The sequence below is a fragment of the Nyctibius grandis genome (assembly GCF_013368605.1).
Source record: "Nyctibius grandis isolate bNycGra1 chromosome W unlocalized genomic scaffold, bNycGra1.pri SUPER_W_unloc_2, whole genome shotgun sequence".
Taxonomy (NCBI): Eukaryota; Metazoa; Chordata; class Aves; order Nyctibiiformes; family Nyctibiidae; genus Nyctibius; species Nyctibius grandis.
In genome coordinates, this window is record NW_027167473.1 from 6520500 (window position 1) to 6540223 (window position 19724).

At 45.3% G+C, this 19724-nt stretch overlaps 1 protein-coding gene across 2 annotated transcripts in view; it reads left to right on the top strand.

Annotated features, from left to right (window-relative positions):
• NEDD4L (NEDD4 like E3 ubiquitin protein ligase) overlaps positions 1-19724 on the top strand; it is a 122857-nt gene that overhangs the window by 12120 nt on the left and 91013 nt on the right. For both annotated transcript variants that reach the window (XM_068424362.1, XM_068424363.1), the window contains exon 2: positions 18048-18121. In XM_068424362.1, the coding sequence (XP_068280463.1) occupies positions 18048-18121 (74 nt within the window). The remainder of the gene's footprint in view (positions 1-18047; positions 18122-19724) is intronic.

A 19724-nucleotide genomic window follows, 5' to 3' on the forward strand; every position in this document is an offset into this window, starting at 1 on the left:
CAGCCCTGGCTGCTTCGGCGGGGACAGGTCGTGTGGGGAAGAGCCCCTTATCAGGAACACGCGTTGTGTGGTTTTTTGTGTTCCTGTAAGTGGGATATCTCTGAAAATCTGGGACCTCTGTGGAAAAAGCCATCCGCAGCTCTTATCTGGGCTTCCTGAATTTTTCTTGCTCTGGCGTTCATGTCAGTCACGCGTTTGCCTAGAAACAGCTTTTTTGAGTCACTTTCTGGTTTTCTTCCTGCTGGGTATCATGATCTCACTTCTGATACCTGTGAAACCAGACGGTTGTGCTCTTCTGCTCCACGTCACTGGTGCCGGTGTTAAATGCCGCGTTACGAACAAAGGCGTGAAGAGTGAGCTGCCTGGTCTCTGCTGTGAAGGACTGGTGCGGGAGGATGGGTGCAGTTCTTGACCTTTGGCTGTCAGCTCTGGTCTCTGGTTGCGGTCTGTGCTCTTTGTCTTCTCAGATAAAGGCGGTATTCACGGCACTTGTCAGAAGAGGTTTAAGCCGTTCTCCCCTGTTGAACTGGCCGTTGATCTTGTGTAAGTCCCTAGTCTGGTGTAGCTTAGACTGAAACGTACTTGCTGTTTCACTGACACCGAAGAGATTTTTCTTTTTGAACAAGAGTCTTCCAGTCAAATGGAAAGGTGTGGTTATAGGTAAGTGGAAGCAGAGAATGATCTGCACTACGTGGTCATATCTGTTCTTCAGATGGAATATTCCACAATATTCCATAAATGCTTTAAACACATGAAGGGTGAATTAAAGGCAGGGCGTGTATGAGAGCGCAGGAGAGGTGGTATATTGACTTACTATTACCTTTTATAGTTTTCTGACCTCACTTGTAGGTTTTAGGGAAGGCTGGATGAGGAAAGAATATTGTGGCCATATCACTATGTGAGAGCTAAAAGTGTTGTGAGGAGAAAACGCTTTACTGCTGATGGATGCAGAAATACTTAGATATTCCCATTAGAAAATAGTAGCAAATTAAGTAGTAGGCTTTGCGTGCCAGCGAAGCGGATGGGGTGGCCAGCACGCTTAAAGAACGTTAACTAAAAATTACCCTTTGGCATTCAAGCAGTGACTTGGGGAAAGACTACCTGTGAGATTCTCCCATTTATTTCAGCTGACTTACAGTTTAGTGGTAGTTCTTCTGGCCGTGCTGCTGCTGGGATGCAACATGGTCTAGCTGGAAAATTACTGAGCTGAAAAGCTGCCGTGCTTCTTCCTCTGAGATGATCGGAATGAAACAAGACAAAGTTGTTGCAAAAGGTTGAAGGCTTAGTGATTAATTTCTTCTCTCATTACTGCCTTGCATCTTTGGCAACCTCCCTATTGTGCTGTGACTCTGTGCTGGTTTAGTCATCTTCCCATCCCTCGTACTCGGTACATGGGAGGAACTTGTACTTTTCCTCTAGCACTGTTTCTCCAGCCTGCTCGTTCTGTCGCTCCCTGCAGCATCACTCGGGGTTCACCAGCCCAACTGGGTATCCAAGCTTTGCAGTGTGTGTGGGTTTTCCCTTTTTTCCCCCTGCCGTGAAAATGCTTAGGAATGGAGAATAAATACCTCCGAACGATACCTGCTTCACAGAGCTGTTATTCGGCAGTCTGTCTCTCTAGGCCAGGGATTTTCAGATTCCCCCAGTAGCGAAGCCTCCCTCGATGACACGGGCTGTGATTTGTGCCACACAAGCTGCTGCCTTTTCCCTGCCCAGGACTGGCACTGTTCCTGTTCTCTCTGCAGCCTCTGTTGGAAAGCAGGTCACTCTGATTTTAGATGTCTTCACCAGCCCCTCTGTATTGCTTTAGCAAGTTCGTCTGTGGGACTCTCTTGTGGTTGAACACACAGGGTAAAATTCTGTGTCTTTTCTTGTCCTTAGTGTTTGAAGTTAATTTGTCTTTTGAGATGTTGCCTGCAAAACACAACTTCAGCTGAATTTCTTCACGATGCTTTGGGGGGGGTTTATGAAAAAGCCAAAAGTTTGACAAAGTGTTCCGATACTTCCCCTGACTGAACTTTCTTGGCGGTTGCTTGCGAGTTGCACGTGTTGTTTATCAGAGATCTTGCGTGCAGAGAGAACGTGTTTTCAAGTGCGTCCTCGGCACTCACTACTGCTCCCTGCGAGACTTAGGAGAGGAGAGGAGAGCCCAGCAGACTTCGTTAGAGCCTTCGGCTTAGTGCAGCTCGTGTGTGCTGGGCTGGCTCTCCCTGCTAAATCCCCTCTGAACCTGGGAGGATGCTGTTGCTTTGGGGATGGCTTTTGTTGTCTGGCTGGTCTTCAGCTGGGAGGGGGAAGCTACCTGGATCGTGTAGCAGTTCTGGGAAGTTTGGTTTTTTCCCTTTTTGCACCAAACTTTCTGCTTGCCAAATGAATCTCAGCATAGCCACCTTCGTTCTTGTTTGGTGGTTGAACACGGACAAACTGGCTCGCCCTGGTGCTGCACACTGGCACCGCCTGAGCATTGTCTTAGGAAGTTTTTTCTTTGTAGTCCTTGGTGGTGGCATCTCTGAACATGCTGGAGCTGCGTTCCCTTACTGACGGCTCTGGTTCTGATCTAGGGCTGTGGCAATGTGGTTTTGTGGGTCACTTGTGCATTTCCCAAGCTTTGGGGTTCCTTTGGGCAACAACTTTGAACAAGTGTGATGGGGGGACACGAGATCAAGAAGGGATGGTTTTATTTTGTGTGCCTGTCAGCTTCACTTGACTCTTTGCTGGCTGGTTTAGCACTTCCCTCAGTGTCCCAAGTTCCTTACCAGCCGTTGCATTTTCTGGAGCCGCTCCTGATCTTCTGGGCAGGTTTTGCTGTATTCAATATAAGCAACTGCAATATGAGATTGTGTACGGGCCAAATAACATTACATAAAATGCCTCAGGTCATTTTGAAACTCCCAGCGTGCACAGAAGGGGCAGCCTGTTAAAGGGGGCGATTCTGCGTGCGCTCGGATGTCGGTATCTCTGCAGCAGCTCCGAGCTGTTTTTCTCCCCTCGCTTTGTGCAGCCACAGTAATAACTCAGAAGCAAAGCTGGCCCTTCTGGAGATCCCTTTGTTATTTCTGACAGGGGCATAACTTCATTTAAACCTGCCTGGAGGAAACTGACTTTGTTCTTCAGAATTCTTCTGTTAATTTGTGTTATCCCGAGAGCTTTTTGCCACTGTACTTCATTTACCATAATATTCATTTGTTGTCTGGGAAATAAATATCCTGTCCTTGATTCTCGCTGTTCTTGGCTGAGCTCTCTACAAGTGGAAGACTCGGCGGTGTTAGAAGCACATCCCTGCAAACAGCTCTGTATTGCAGCTCTCTGTGCTGCTTCACTGGGGAGCTGCTGTTCTAGGGAGACGTGTCTGATGCTGCAGGACTGAGCTCAAGGTTAATCTGGAACCCTTGTGTCCAAAATGATGAGCTAAGATGTTACTGGTAACGAAAATGGCTTACGTTTGTGATCACAGGCTGCTGAGTTACGTAGAGCCAAGGGAACTAACGGGAAGCTCTGAATCTTGAAAACTTCATAGCAGTTGTGTAATTTGGGGAGTGCAGCCAGTTGTGGTGAAGGAACTATTGCTCCTACTGCTTGTTGCTGACCCTGTATCGCATTGCTGACACCCCAGAAGATGAGGCAGGAGCTGTGCAGTTGCTTGTAACTTGGCTAAGGAACCGTGCACTGCCGTGCCCTCTGCTCCCTTCTGTTGCTGTTTGTTGCATGAACACGCATCTGCGCCGCTCTGGGACGCGGTCCTGCTCGAGATGGTGAATGGCTGACCTTACTGCAGATCTTCTGCCATACATCGGTTCTGAATGCGGCTTTTGTTCGGTGCATCGAGCCACAGTCTGCATCCAGAATGCCTGGCAGAACACAGAGTCCATCCTGTGTTTGGATAATGAGTGCTGAATATTTTAATGAGCATTTCGTAGTCTAGTCAGTGTCAAGTACCATTTTGGGAACAAGTGACTGAGCTAACCTCTGAGCTTTGTCCAGCAACAATCCATTTATTTATAGGGTTTCACAAATCCTTAAGGAGTTCCCTATGAGCAATTAATGCAATTAAAAAAAAACCCCAAACAAGCAAACAGCACAGCAAACCCTCAAAACAAACAAACGAAACCCCCAGCCTTCCGCCCTCAATATGTGTGCAGAAATTATTTATAAAGAACAAACAAAAAAGTTCTCAGTATTACTGTATTTTTTTTTAATATAGGTCTCTTTTTTTACAAGATGAGCATCCTTCATTAAAGGAAAAAAATGCCTTGGGTATTACCAGCATTCCCATGGTACAAATCCAGCTCCCCGTGCGCTGTGGCTGCCCCCGCAGCCACTGTTTAACAAGTTCACTGTTTAACAAGTATCTTTCCTCCAAGTAGAAGTAATGTATTTTTTTACCCAATCCCACTGATTTGCTAGTGATGAACTTGCTGCAATTGATTATTTCGACTCCTGTATTAACTCAGGTGTACCCTTGTCCTTTAATTAAAAGACAGACAGTAACTACTTTTCCTCCTCCTGAAAAGCATCTTAAATGCATGTATGCATAGGAAATAACTCCTGTGACTAAATTACTTAATTTTAGCCTCCTGCATTGGTCATGTTCTTGTTAATAATTTTTTTTAAGCTACAGCTGACTTTCACAGTGCCTGACTTTTGTCCACGTCTTTGGCTGTTTATAACATATCCTCGTGCATCAGTGGACACACGGGGGAAGGAAACTGTTGGCTTCCTTGGTGGGATTTGCTGTCCTTCCATGCTCACTGGAATGACAAATACTCTTTGCAAACAGAAAACGTCAAGTCTTGTCAAAGGGCTGATGTGTTCCTAAAGCGAGTAGGGAAGAAAGGGGGAGAAAGAGGTGGAACATGGAGTGCAAGTGTGTTGGAAACGGCAGGAGTACAGCCAGGGTACAAACACCTTACAAATCTCCTTAGGTGTGGTTTGGGTAGCAGGTTTTTCCTCCTCCCCTAAGCTGGGCAGAGACTGTAACGGGAGCGATGGATCCCCCAAACCTAGAAGTCCTTGGGGAGCAGAGCTCACGGTCGGGTTTGCCTTAGGGGAGGAGAGGTACTGCTGGAGGATGTGACTTGGGGGGTCTTTGTAAAGAGGAACTTGATCAAGATGGAGAAGAGAGGCCAAAGGAGTGAGCTGCTGGGCTGACTGACAGCAGCACTCACTGAAATGTTGATGTCTTTGAAAGAGTTTCTTCACCAGGGAAGGCTGGAAACTCGTACAGTAACATTAATTATTCACTTCAGTTGAGAGCTGGAAGATCTAATTTCATTTCTGGTTGGATAACAGGATGATTCATGCAAGAAAACAAATTGTGTCAGAAAATTGAGTCTTTCTCTGAAAACTGACACTCCTGATTTCTGCTCCGAGCTGAAGTTTACTGCAGGTGAGCTGTTACAGTAGTTAAATAACAGCTAACGACCAGGTGAGCAGTCGAGGTGAGCAGACATCAGGCTCTCAGTGTCTCTGAGTGTCTGGGCTCTGCCCTTGGCCTCCAGCTCTGTATCTCCGTGTTTACGCCGTGGGCTGGTTTGCCCCCAGGCCGGGCAGACGGATGAGCCCTGCACCTCGCTGCATCGCCAGGGAAACCGAGGCATGAAGTGGGGAAGTGACCTGCCAGCATCCCCTGGCCCCGCAGGCCATAGCGCTAGGGCTGCAACGCTGCTGTCCCCAGTCTGCCGGGCACTTGCCTCTCTCTCATGCTCCAGCCGTAGAACACCAAAGAAATGGTGAAGCTCTCCCAAATGCATGAATCCAGCCCCCGATCAGATTCTGGGATTATAGCCTGTATTTCATCCTTTTGACTTTTACAGGTTATCAGGCTTGCTGTGAACCAAGTTTCAAACAAGGTCTTTTTGTAGTAAATGAATACACTGAGCACTGAAATTGTAGATTAAGGTTTAGTGCCAGCAACGTTCACTAATCTTTCTAAAATTGCTTTCAGGTATGTATTTTGGATCTGTTAGCTGTGCATATTGCTTTTTAAGATCTCTGCTTGCTTTTCCTTCACAGCTCAAACCAGGATGGGCAGGAATACATCACATTTCACCTAACAATTTACTGTAATGTTAGTTAAGTTATCTTCTATGGTCCTGTTCTCTTAGCATGCTTAAAGCTGCCACTGCTAAGTGCATTGCGATGAATTACAGTAAATGTAATAATCCAGGATTAATGCTTTCTGACTGGAAGGTGTAATTATTGATGTTACAATCATACTTGATCTCTGGTTTGAACAGAAGAGAAAAATCAAGCTATTTAAAAAAAAACCTTGGAAGTTTCTTTCCATTTTGCTCTTTTCCAAATTTTGTTCAGATTTCAAGAGCATTTTCCCTTCTCTTGATGCAAACTGTGTGTGGAATCAGTCAAGCTCATGTATAACCTCTGCAGTACTTTATGCATTGCCACAAAATCTTTTGAAAACAAGAGTTTTAATTTATGCATTCCAGTGAACCAAGGTAAAGTACGCCTTGCCCTCTGCCAAAGCAGTGTCAGATCTTTGGTGCCCAGACCCTAAAGGTGACTAATACCTATTCACATGCTGAAAGTGTGCTCGGCACACTGTTTTCTGGACATTCCTTGGCCTGTTCCTCTCCTGCCCTGCAGGTCGTTCTCAGGGAGGCAGCCAGGGGTGCAGCCGTGGTCTGTGGGTGGACGCTGTTAAAGCCACCGCTGAGGTTATCGGGGTGAAAACCAAGCCTCCAGTCATGGTTTATTGTCGGGTTCTGTTTTTATTGAATGTGTGCTGTGTCATTAAACAGTGCAGCCGTATAAAGCTGACTGTTTATGGTCTAAAATCATTAAATATCTAACGAGAATATAGATCGTGGTTACATAAACATGCTTGTGTGATCAACTGGCAACTAATTGGGCTACTGGGATGAAGTACGACTAAACCTCCCCCTTTTGGTAAGGGATCATCTTTTGTACATTTTGTATGCATAAGCAGCCTTTCCAAAAGGGTAAGAAGTTTAGTAGGTATTTGAGATTTAAAAAAAAAAAAAAAGAAAAAATAAAATCTTAGCTGATGACCAGTCCCATACTTGTGAATGTCCGTTTTCTGTGCATAGAGCTCGAGCCCCACTTTTCATGAAATGTTGGCATCTCCAGCACTGGTTGTGACTCGCAGCTGGGTGTGTGAGGAGATGCTCTCCCTCTGTGCTCTGAAGGACAGCATTTCATCCCTTCCTGCCAGGAAACGCACGCTTCCCACCAGCCGATACTCCACGACACATCTGCCTGCCAGTTTTAATTCTGCTGCGTCCAATCAATTAATTAATTGCTGCTGAATTTAGGGGGGTGTGCATCGGTTGTAGCAGGGTTGTATCGCCTCTACAGAAATGTAGGTGAGTTCAAGTTTTATTCTACCGAACATCTTCCGTCTTTTCCAGAAGAGGAACAAGAGATCATCAGAAAGTGGCTTTATTTCCTCTCCGAGGGAAGAGCATCTTTTAGAGACTCTTCTCATGCTGCCGCTCCACTGTGAAAAACTATATAAAAGCCTTTTCTTATGAGCTGCTGAAATACAAGATCATGATCTTCAGACCAAGTGATGTGGGGAAAAAAAACAAACCCAAAAAAAACCCCAAACAACAACAAACCAAACTGAAAACCCTACAAACCAAACCAAAACCCACCTCTAAGCGTCTCACAAAATTTTAACACATTTCATAAGCACATCAGTGATCTTCTTTTGTTGTTGTCATGTTTGTTCTGCAAACAAAGTGCACAAGTCTTAAGTCTGGTCAAATGCCAAAAATAATTAAAATTTTGGTAGCGGAAAACAAGATAGCGATGTGTAAACGTAGGTGTGTGTGTAATTCCTTGGGGTTTTGTATATATGGTTTGTTCCTGTATGCGTAGCAAACTCCCACCTCTTACAGCTGATGGTTGTTGGGTGCATACATGATTACAAGTAGCAGTCATGGCCTGTGTGTGTGCTCGTAAATTCAAACCTGTGCTGTTCCGCTGGGGCCCAGAAGGATCTGTGTGTGTGCTGTCCAAGCACGCTGGCCACGCGCAGGCTGGGTTGGGCACGGTCCCCATCTGATGCTGCCTCCCAAACCCTGCTCGGACTGTTCCTGGGGGGTAACGGGGCGGACAGCAGAGCCTGGGACCATTTTCTGGCACTGCTCGGTCTGCAGGTTCTAGTTAATCTGAGGACCTGAGGGCTTGTGATCATGCAGTGCTGTGAGGGCATCCCCCCGGCTCTGCCCTGTGAGCAGCGGGTTCGTAACACTCGCTCAGTCTGGCCTTATTTAAAGTAGTCCTAAGCTGCACCAGGAGTTTCTGTTGTTGGGTTACGTCCCCAGACAGTCATTCCAGTGTATAATAGCCAGTTTCAGAAGAACCATGCTAAGATTCCCCTCCACCCCAGACATAAATGCTGTGATATTTGTGAAGGTTTAAACAGACCTTATCTTAGGGGGTGGTTTTCCCTGGATGGTTTGCAATAAATAAACCTTCCCAAATTCACCAGTTTGGTGAACTTCACCAATTTTGATTCTCAAAACAGTAGTAGTGATGTGATGATATTGTGAATATTAAAATTCAGTTTAAACACTTAACCGTAGAGTTACTAGGAAGTACTTTGGCCCTGGTGCCGTTGTGGGTGATGCTGAACGCTGTTGCAAACCACAAGGCATGACAAAGCCCAGGTACAGCCCGCCAGGCGCCCAGCAGTACGTTGCTGCCTGGCAGTGGCAGGAGCTGTCCTTCTTCAGAACAGCTTTCGACTGCATGCAAATACAAGTTGCCCTTTGTCCAGTAGCCCAGCGTATATCTCCTTGGAGCCTTGCACATGGCACTGCCTACAAATAAAACCTGAGCTTAATGTTTTCCTACCTGCCTGATTCTTAACCACAGGTGTTTTAAACCTGTTCTCCTACCTGCCTGATTCCTTCAGGAATCAACCACAACTGTTTTGAAGCTGGTTTTCTGGGAATTCTCTTTTTATCTGTTTCCAAGTCATCTCTGACTTGGCGACCAGCGGGTTCCTGGGCTGCACGAGGCCAGGCGTTGCCGGCAGGGATGGTGGAGTGTCCCTCTGTGGAGATGTGCAGAGGTTGATCCAACCTTATCCCTTCTGTGAGGCCATACGTACTGCTTACTCATGGAGGCTTTCTGACAGATCGGTGGATTTTTATGAGCAGTGGTAGTCTAGAATACAGAGTTACACCGGGTTTGTGTGATGCTTTGCGTAGCAAAAATTAGTAGGATTGTGTTGTGTGTAATTCATAATTTTTCACTTCAAAAAGGTTTGAATTTTACTGGCATGGATTTCATCATATCAAAAACACCACTTCAAGATGTTTCATGTTGGGAAAAAAAATTAACTGTTTCAGAGGTTGGCTTAGTGAAAGGTGAAAACCTAGTTGTGCTAGAAAAGGTGCCTTGAAAACAAGTCTGCTGCATCCTTCTGTGACTTCTCACTGCCGGCTCTTAACTGGGAGCCTAGACCGTTCCTTGTTACTGGGCAAAACTGTTAGGCATTCACTGGGGAATTGGATTTTTTGTGTCTCTCTTGACTAATAAGTTTTGAAGTACTGCTCTGTTCTGTGTGCTGGAAAGTAATAGATCTGTCCAGACATTGACCCGAGGATAATGAATATCTGAAATTAAACCAGCTGGCCTTGTCTCACTCTCCGGTTGGCAAAGCTTTTATGAGTGTCAGGGCCAGTGTAATGGAATCATCCTACATGTAAAAACATCGTTCCTTTATTTTATGGTAGTTCCGACTTGAAGGGCTATTTCTGCATGCCAGGGAGCTAGATGCTTGTTTAAATATAAGCTCGAGGTTTCAATGAATCAGCTGAGTTTCTGTATCCCCTAAGGGAAGGAAAAGAAGTTACTGTCAGACTTCCCTTTGTGAATTTTCTGTTTAAACTTGCAGTAAGTTTTCAGTTTGGAGGCAGATGGTCTTGGTGCTGATCTTGGGTGCAAGATCGGGGTTGGGGGGTTTTCGGTTCTTTTCCTTCTCAAACTAAGTGGATACAGGAGAGTCACTGTCAGGTCCCAGACTCCTGCAAACGCACCAGTACCTCCTAGTCGAAGCTTTGTTCGTGTTTTTAGTAGCAACATGTAACAAATGCTTTTCCTGTTTCTTTGCTACTACCAAAGATTAAATCCTTCTCTTGTCCAGAGAAAAGCAGACTGAGCTTTCCTTCAGAAAGAGAATTTCCTATACCATGGATTTACGATGTATCCAGATGATTCAGCAAACATACCCTCCTTTCTCGTACAACACTGGGTTTCTTTCCTTTGGGATACTTGCCGCAGAGTGATGCTACATTAAGCAGACATGAGTGATCGTTGTGCTTTTTATGGCAAACTTGTTGCTGCTGCAGGCTTCTCGGGGGTGTCCTTTGTGTAGTGCGAACGACAGGAGTGGGTATTTAGAGCAGTGTGCCTGTTTGGGTGGCAGAGCCCCGAAGATGGAAACCCAAGCGACCACCGCGTCTGAGCCCAGAACGGGAGCAAGCGAAGGGGAACCAGTGAGTAGCCGCAGCCCCTTTGGTAGGGGTTGTGTCTGCTCCGCAGCCACCGCTCGGAGTGCTCAGGAGCTCGAAGCTGTCCGAGGGAGTGAGTCTGATGAAACTAACCTGCCTTACTTGGATTGCCATGGGCTCCACTGTCAGCTGGAGATGCTGGTAACCTCGGGCAGTGTTAAAAACCAGGAAGAAAGCTCTTGGGTAAGAAATGTTTTCTTTCTGGCACAGCTGGGTCTAGAAGACATCTGTGCACAGCCTGCACGAGGCTACTGAGAGTTTAGTGAATTAGGTTGTGCAGAAAGCAATGTGTCGGTTAAATTAATTCCTTTAGCGAGCGATATAAATAGGTTTAAACGTTAAATAAGGAGAATAAAGTCTTGTGCAGTACAGCAAGTCCCTTAATTTAAAGTTCTTTTGCGTTCTCTTAGGTATTTCTAAAGACCACAGGTGACCTGGTTCAACTGCTTGCTAGAACTGGTCAAGTATATCTGGCTACATGGAGTTCAACTGATTTTTATAAAAACAGATCACAATTCACCTAGAACACTTTTTTTTTTCCGAACATGCGGTAGAAATGCCTTGTAAGCAGGTTTTCACGAGGCCAGTACAGTGATTTGAGCCTGTTTCTTAATGTGCTTTCAACATTGGACCAGGAGTTTTGAGTGCTGGTTCCTAACCCTGTTTCTGGTGTGCGCGTACTTTGACCTCCATGCACTGCTCCTCATGGGTGTGTTTTTAATGTGCTCGCTTCAGTTGTGTGCGCTGGTTTGTCCACGTGCAAGAGCAGCGTCGTGGTACTGTCCCTCTAAGACAAACTCGTGCCTTTCTGAAATTTTGCCTGCTGGTTTTGCCCCCGTGCTGCGTCAGTCTAACCAAGGGAAACGTGAATGTGATGCCTCTTCCTACAGGGCTTAAGTCCTAGAAGTAGGACTTGAGTTGTTATTGTCAAACATTTAATATTTTTCTGTTGTATGAGGTTAAGATTCCCACAGTTCTTCAAACTCTGCGGTTCTTTTGGTCCTTACTGGTGTTTGATCTGTTTAATGTGTTGATGTGGTGGTTCTGGTGCGTGTTAGTAAGATATTTGGTAAAATGTAATTTTACAGAGCTGGTGCTCTGTAACTGACCATCTCCGTGTAGCCAGGAGGGAATTTAATACTTTCTGATCCCATACATAGCGTTCTTTCCTCCAGAAGTTTCTAGGCTTAATTGCTCCAATTTTGAGATCTGCTTTGGACAAAATATGGGGTTTTTAAATATGTTGCATCATGCATCTAGGGTTGAGAATTCTGTAGGGAAGAAAAGGCACAATGTGTTCTAGTCTCGGACTTCATAAGGGGGAATGTGATCAACACTTGAAGGGAGGAAGATCTGAGCTGGGTTCCCAGGCTGCTCGTGGTGGAGCTACGTGAAATGAGATTTTAGTTGCCATGCTTCAGCCAGGTGAGTAGGTGCCTGTCACCCAGTGACCTTTCCTCTGAGTTTGTTCTGTGCTGGACTTCACGGAGGAGAGCAGAGCTGTGGTTCGTACCCTTGGTGCCTGTTTTTGTTTCCATTGCAGAACCGAGATTTTATCGAAGATTGTTTGCCAAATGGCCACTGGCAGATTTCAAGATTATTAAGCTGTTCCTCAGCTTGCTCGGTGCACGGGCGCTGGCTTCACCCCGGGGTTCTCCCTCGTGGGCTGCCCTCGCCTTGTCTGGTGCTGGGTGGGTGGCTGTGTGTCAGAGAGCGGATAAGGTGACTCGGTGATGTTCCGGCTGAGGTGTTGGTGTGGAATAGCTTCCTAGAGCACGGTTTTTCTCACTCAGCTGTAACGTGGGTTGGTTTAATCCACCACCAAATCAAAGTAAGAATCAGCATGGCTGTTCTGCAAACTAACTTGTCGTCTGCGTTTTCAGTTGCTAAAAGATTTAGGAGTGGTGTTAAGCTTGCTGTAGAGAACACTTCCACTCTTTCTTTAAGTAGATGATAAATATTCTGTTTTCTTTTGAGACTGCAAATCCTAATTGATTTTTCACAGCAATGGGGAGAATTGAAGAGCAGTTTGGGCGACCACATGTTGTGATGTCCAGCACCCCAGGGGCTCAGTGTGTGTTGTCATTCAGGATAACAAAAGTTCCAACAGCTCAAACATTGGGTTAAAGGTTTGTTGTCTTTTCCCTCTGATGTATTTTGCAACCAAAACAATGAGTTAAAGATCTGTTGTCTTTTCTGTTTTGTTATATTTTGCAAACTTTCAGGTATAATAAAAATAGAGAGGAGGTGCTCAGTGGCTGAAGCCAGATTCGCAGAGTCTGGGTGTGCAGGTAACTTTCCAGCGGGATCTGGTTTCTCTCCTTCCCGTCAGTGGAAATTTACCTCGCTGACTCCTATCTTGGTTTGAAATCAGGAATGCCTCTACACGGAGAGAAGAAAAAAAACCAAAGCAAAACCAACCCGGCGCTCCCCCGCCACGGTTCAGGTTAAGCTTTCTTCAGGTGAAATCCTAGCTTGCTGTCCTCCGCCCCGTCGCCTTGGTGATGGGCGTTCATTGCCTCCCGCAGCCAGACTCCCGCCCCGGCTGGGGCTGTGCCTGCCCGGGCCCTCGGAGTGGAGGCCGGGCCTCGCGGCGCTCCTGGTGACACGGCCTGGGGGTCCTGGTGACACGGCCTGCTGCCAGCGTGGGGGTCCTGGTGCCACGGCCTGGGGGTCCTGGTGCCACGGCCTGCTGCTGACATGTGGATCTTGTGCCCAAGCAGCCGGGCAGCGCTTGGTAAGTTCGGCTTGTGGGGTGGCATGAAGACCACGGTGTGACGTCTGGGTGTGCCCCAGCTGCTCGGGTGACAGCCTGGGCCTGGCGTCCCCGACACAGGCGTGACAGAGGCTGGCTGGGGTTTTGTGCGACTCAGAAGATATGAAGGGAAATTTGTCCGGCTTGAGGGATTCGACTTACAGGTGGTTGTGGAAGGACATGTGAAGTGTTTAAGCTTCTCTGGTCTGCACGGCGTCTGTTCAGATATTGGTTTGCATTGATCCAAACGTTGTGCCTTTCACACTTGCTTGTTCATTTAAAGAAGCCAAGCTTCTAATTTTATACCCCTATCGATTCTTAGGTCAGTGCTGTTCTCTTAAAGCATAACCTAAAAGTACCAAGGGGTTTTCTGTCCTATAGGCAGCTGACATCTACAGCTTTCTGTCTTACACTGGACTGGGATGGCTGTGGATTCCTTTTTATGCATATTTAGCACATATGGATGCGTATTCCAGCACTTGTTCAGGTTGGGTTTTGTAGCACATCCATTCTGGTTTAGCTGGTGCGGACTAAGCTGCCTCTCCTGGATTACAGACTAAGCTGCCTCTCCTGGATTATTCTTTGGAGGGACGAAGCTGCGGGGTAGCGTCACGTCCTCGCCGGCGGGGAAGAAGTGCACAGCTCAGGGCACAGCGTTTTGCCCGCATTCTTTCCCTGTTGTTGCCATAACTCTTCCCTAAACTTCACAGCTCCCAGATATTTTATTAACCTGAGGGCAGGAGGACTTTTAAATAAGTTTTCTTTATGTGAGTGCTTTAACCGGTGTTAGAAATGACTCTGCTTTTCAGAGCATCTGGAGAAAGCGAATGTGTTGTTCATTAAAAAATGTGAATCATACAGATACACACAAAAGTCTCATAAACCTGTAAATGCATCTGCATTCCCTGATGTGTTTTCTGAGGTGAATTGGGGTTTGTTGTCGATGAAATCTGGGTTTTGCTGCATAATTGGCTTTCAGCTTCATAGCTGGATTCCACCTAAATCGGCTGTGTCTTCTGAAATGGCAATGTGAATTACAGATGAGAAAACACAATCGGTATAAAGGTTATCCTTCAGCAAAGAGGAAAACTATGTAACCTCTGACATTTTTCAGGGAGGCAAGAATATATAAACTTCATGTTAATGATTGGACAAAGCAGAAGTACGTATGAGTGTGGGTAACGGTGGAACCAACATTAATGCCTAACCAAGCGCTTTATGGCACCCCTGCTGCGGTGGGTGAGGCGGGCCGGGGTTAGAGGGGAAAGGACAGGAGAATTCCTCTGTGGAGTGGGCGTAACTTCTCGTTCAGACAGTGAATTTCACAAAGCAGCGTAGGATAGATTATTGTCAAAGCGAATGGGAGTCAGTGGAATACAAAAATTGGAGTTAGATGTCCGTCTTGCCTAGCTTGCCATTTGTCAGTGGCTAATACTGGTTGTTTCAGACAGTGCAGGAATTGTTTCCATCAGTCAGCCGGTTAAGAACTTTCTAATGCAGCAGCTCTCTTGAGATGGGGCATTTCATTGTCATCGATGAATGAATGGGTAATGTCTGACCCATTTTGTAACAGTTTATTTTTTATCTTCCAGAACTTCCAGTGTTCGTGAGGAATTTAGATGAATTTAAATAGAAAATCTCTTCTTTTTGTCTTTTTTTTTAAACTGGTAATTTTCTGGCGTATGTGTTTTCGAAGTTGTATGTAATAATGTATGGCAAACTGTTGTATGTACTGTATGTACACACGTCCTTCATCTCAACAACCGTAAGTGGTGCTTAACTAAAGATTAGCTCAGGCTCAAAGCTGCAAAGGGATCACTTTATTTGAGCTTTGAGTCCTGGGTCTTCTCACTCAGAACTTTTCCACGTTTAGCGATCTTGTCTTGGCTACTCCCTGTCATTGTGCCCTGAATTTACAAGAAAAACAAACCAAAATCCTGATTTTCTTTTCTTGTCTAGTCTTTTCAGAGAAGGGTGGGTAGAAACCTGTGTCAGGTAATTGATGCTCGGTGTTCCAAGTCTCTGGCTGGGCCCAGCCAAGTAATCCTGTATGTGATTTTTTGGTGGACAGTGAGGTGAGATTACCTCTCTCTCGCTGTGAAAATGTAACTCCTTTCTTTTCCTAGACACAGCATACTTGGAGAGAAGTGAAGAGATTGGGACACAAAGAATGAGCATAGGAACATGGATAACTTATTTCTTTCTGCCCCTCAGCCTTGCTGGTCCCCCCCGGCAGCGTTCCCGGCTCAGGAGGGGGATCGGAGGAACACAAATGTGAGGTGTCAGCCTGGGCACAGCCTGGGAAGCTGGGGGCTGTGCTGGCTCCACTGCTGCCCGTGGCGGTGCTCGAGCAAGCCGAGTTTGGGCACCTCCATCGATACTGTTGGAGGTTTTGTGCAGTCACAGGAGCTGGAATATTCTTTTATTGTGCTTTTTGTGCATATATGTGCACATGAATGCACCTGTGGTGGTGTGCTGCTTTTGGGAGTGCTTTTAGACAAAACGATACAGATAAGAAAAGTTCGGTGCGTTACGAGAGAATTATTTTACAGACAAGCTGTCTGAACAGCTACTCGTGTGGTTCAGAGTGCTGGGTATCAAGTGTCAAGTTCTGCAGAAGATTTTCCATCACCCAAAATTCACCTTGCTCCTTGTATACAGTGGATGTTACCAAAGTAAGTGTCTTACTGACTGAAGGAAAAAATTTGAGGGTAGATAAGTGAGGCCTTGTTACTAACAGAGGTGGTTTAATTGTTTTTTAAAATATTGCATATATTTCATGCCTATGAAAATCTGAACAAGCATTTGCAAAAGCGCTGTTTCTGCTTGGTAAAATGGATTATTTAGCAGAGGCTGAGACCTGCAGGGAGGGCACAGGGTCATGTCCTCTGGTGTACTTGAAGTATGAAGTGAAACTTCAGGTATGGTTTTGAGAATCTATTCAGAGAGTCTGGAGAATCATCTTTTGTGTCTTGCAGAACCTGAATTAGGGATCCTGCTATAGCTGGACTTAATCCTGCTCTGTTGGTTTTTATAAATATGGTTTTTTTGGTTCAGTTAATACACAGAGATGATTTTAGTGTAGAAATGAGATGCCACTTCAGCAAAGTTGATGTTGGACTTTGTGGGAGGAAATCTGAGTGGCATTGGTGATGTAGCCGCTGTCAGAAATCCCTCTTTCTGTCCCTCTCTACTCAGTATTACAACTTCTTATCCTGTGGTTCTCCTTCAGTAAGGTCAGCATAGTCTCCATTTCTGACTGCTTTTTTTCTATGCTGTCTTAATGAAGGAATTTTCCTGATCACAATTTGCAAGTTCATTGCCTTTTGTCTATTAAAAACACTCTAGAAGCCCAAGTGTATTGTATCGACATTAACAGACTGAAGAAAGTTAACGTATGAAAAAAAAAATTCAATATCCACTAACATAAGTCCACTGACTTGTTCCTTTGCACGTGCTGTTCTGTTCACCTCTCTGGTAAGCTTTAGGCCCTTCTGGGAAGGGAACCTGTTCTTAATTAGAACCTTCTCTGGGCAGAGTTAAGTGCTGCTGGAAGGAATAGTGAGGATTTAAAGCCTCAAGCTTCTGTTTTAATGCAGCACAATTACTACGGCAGGATGCGTGTCAGGATGAAACTCGCCCTACAGACAGGTTCAGTGAGACTTTTGTTTTTCTTTCTCTGAAGCAATCTGTTTCTGACTCCTTGTAGTATTACCCTGGACAGGCATGGCTTTGCTCTGGGGTGGTTCTGACCTTCCTAATAATTTCAGAAATCGCAGATACAGCCAACAAATCTGTGTCTCGCTTTTAGCTATCTAAAGCAAACAGAGCAGGTGTAGTGTGGTCATGCCAGGATAAACCTGTGGGAAAATGTTATTGTTTTCTGAACAAGCTTCAGGGAACAGAGTCTCAAGTTACCGTAACTGAATCTTGTATCTTGCAGCTGGGGAAGGCTTATCAGGGGAGAACGAGGTATAACTGATACGGGTGACTGCAGAACCTGTTTCTGTAGGATCCTTGCCAGAGTTCATTGTGGTGGCCTCTGTGCAGCAAACATAAACAGGTCAGACAGGGTGGGGGAAAAAAAGGTAAAAAATACCATTTATAGCAAAGGTCCTGAGGAGCTTGACATAATGAAATGATAAACTGAGCATCAGGTCGATGTCCTAGTGATAAGCAAACCTCCAGAAATTGCCGTGTGTCATCGAAAGTTGGTTTAGAGCTCTCTGTATACCGAGGTGTTGAGACAGGTTTAAACAATGTAATTGTAAGGATTTAGTTTTATTTTGCATCCTTTTTTTTTTAAACCGCCGACATCTCTCTGACCACGAGGTATTAACGTTATTGGAGAGAAATGTTATGAGTGTTTTCCCTTGTGTTTGAAGAGACAGCTTTAGAGTCTAAGCAGAATGGATTTCTGTGGAACGTGGAACATTTAGGATTTGAATGGCCCTGCTCAGCAAATTGTCTTCTACTTTTATTACTATTATTGTTATATTATTATTACTATGATGTTATTACTGTTACCTACTCTTACTCTGCTTTTATATAAATCTTAACAGCTCTGACTGGAGTTGGATGCTCTTTGTGTTTGGATTTGGGCTGTTCTTTAGCAGATGAAGTGTACACCTCCTTCCAAGAGGGTTTTCTTTTCGAAATCCTACCTAGGAAAGACTCCAGCTCTCTAAAGGCTGAGAGTTCATTCACAGCTTAACCTCTTGGAAAATATTGATCTTCAAAATGAATTACAGAATAAACATTAAACCTGTTTTCTTTTTTATTGGCAGGAGGAGTCTCGTGTCCTCAGGGTAAAGGTGGTTTCTGGCATTGATCTAGCGAAAAAAGACATCTTTGGAGCCAGGTGGGTGTTCTGCATTGCCTATTTTATGCTTTTAACAGAATAAACTTAGCAGAGCGAGGGCACTTTATAACTGATTGCTCATAAATGTGCTGAGGGATCCTATTACTTGATTACAACCAGTTCGAATTATGGACTGGGTGTTGGCAAGAAAGCCATTAATCCCAGCAGGGGCTGTTCATGCCCTCTCCCACCACGGGACGCCGCTCCCCGGTTCACCCTCTGCCTTAGCTCTGCAGCACGCGAGGAGCTGCGTGAACTGTGGCGGTATTTGGCAATACTAAAATGGCTCCCAGCTATCTCCCCATGTGCCCCACGTAATGCAAGAAGGACCAAGAGCCAGCAGGACCCTCTGCCTTACTGAGAAGACATTCTGCTTTCCCTGCTGGCTTTCAGTGCCAGGCGTCAAGTCTGACTTGGTAGCCAGGCTGTGAGTTGTCTTGGTCTCAGCTGTATCCAGGTGCCACTGTTGTGGTTCCTCAGGGTGGTACCTTCGAATCATAGAATATCTTCATTTGGAAGGGACCCACAAGGATCACTGAGTCCACCTTTTAGAGAGAAAGGCAATAAAGGCGTTTTCTCCTGTTCAGCCTATGCCCCAAGAAGGCCAGCAGTGAGTACTCCTGTAGAGCAGAGTTCAGAGAACTGTACTGACTCAGTGCTTTTCTGCTGGGCTGTGCCAAGTCCAGGTTCTAATTCCAGTGGAGCCTTGAATCACCTTGAGTTTTAAACTGGGGACTTGAGAGGGAAGAGAGGTTTTTGGAGCACATAAGGCAGTCTTCATATGATTGCTTCCCTGGTCATGTGTCTGCCAGAAGATGGGGTGAACAGACTGTAGTTTGCACTGGGTTTTGGCCAAAATAACAATTATCGAACAAGAAAACTGGTTTTAAATGGTCCAATGGAGAGGTACAGATAGGGTCGCTTTGTATGCTCTCAAGTATTTTGTTTTGAAATAATTATTCACAGATATAGGAATAGCTTTTCTCCAAGTCTAGACTTGCTGTGCAATGACTTAAAGGATCAAATCAGGTAGTAACTGGGGGAGAAGCTGGTTCTGACGCCAAAATGAACCGGAAAGCATTAATTCTTTTTTCCAAAGGTTAATTCAGGTTTGGCGTTCTTGCTTTCTCAAGCCCTAAGTATGAGGAAATTCTTTGCTGCAAATGCTCCAATCTACTTAGGAGTTTTTTATCAGTTTGAAATTAGTGGTATCCAATTTAGCTGCTATTGAAATGACTAATTTCTTAATGTACAAATGAACCTCCCTGTGGATTTTCCTGTATTTCTTTAATGATGCTTATAAATTGTTCATTAGCTTGCATATCTAGCTTGGAACTACGTGAAAGTAGCAATTAGAAGTTTAATCAACTTTAACTTTTTCGTGAAATTTGCAACACACATTCCTTTGACAGCCGTGTGCAGAATATGGTAAGAGAAAGCTTTTTATTTCCCTTCCCCAAATTTGCTCTTTTGAAGAACAGCTTTTGGTGTCCATAAGCAGCAAAAGCAGCAGCTCATCTGTCGATGTAGTGGGACGCGTGGTCTCGCTGAGGAGATCCAAGGCGGTGCTGTTAGTCGTGTCGCTGGGTTCTGCTGCTGGCTC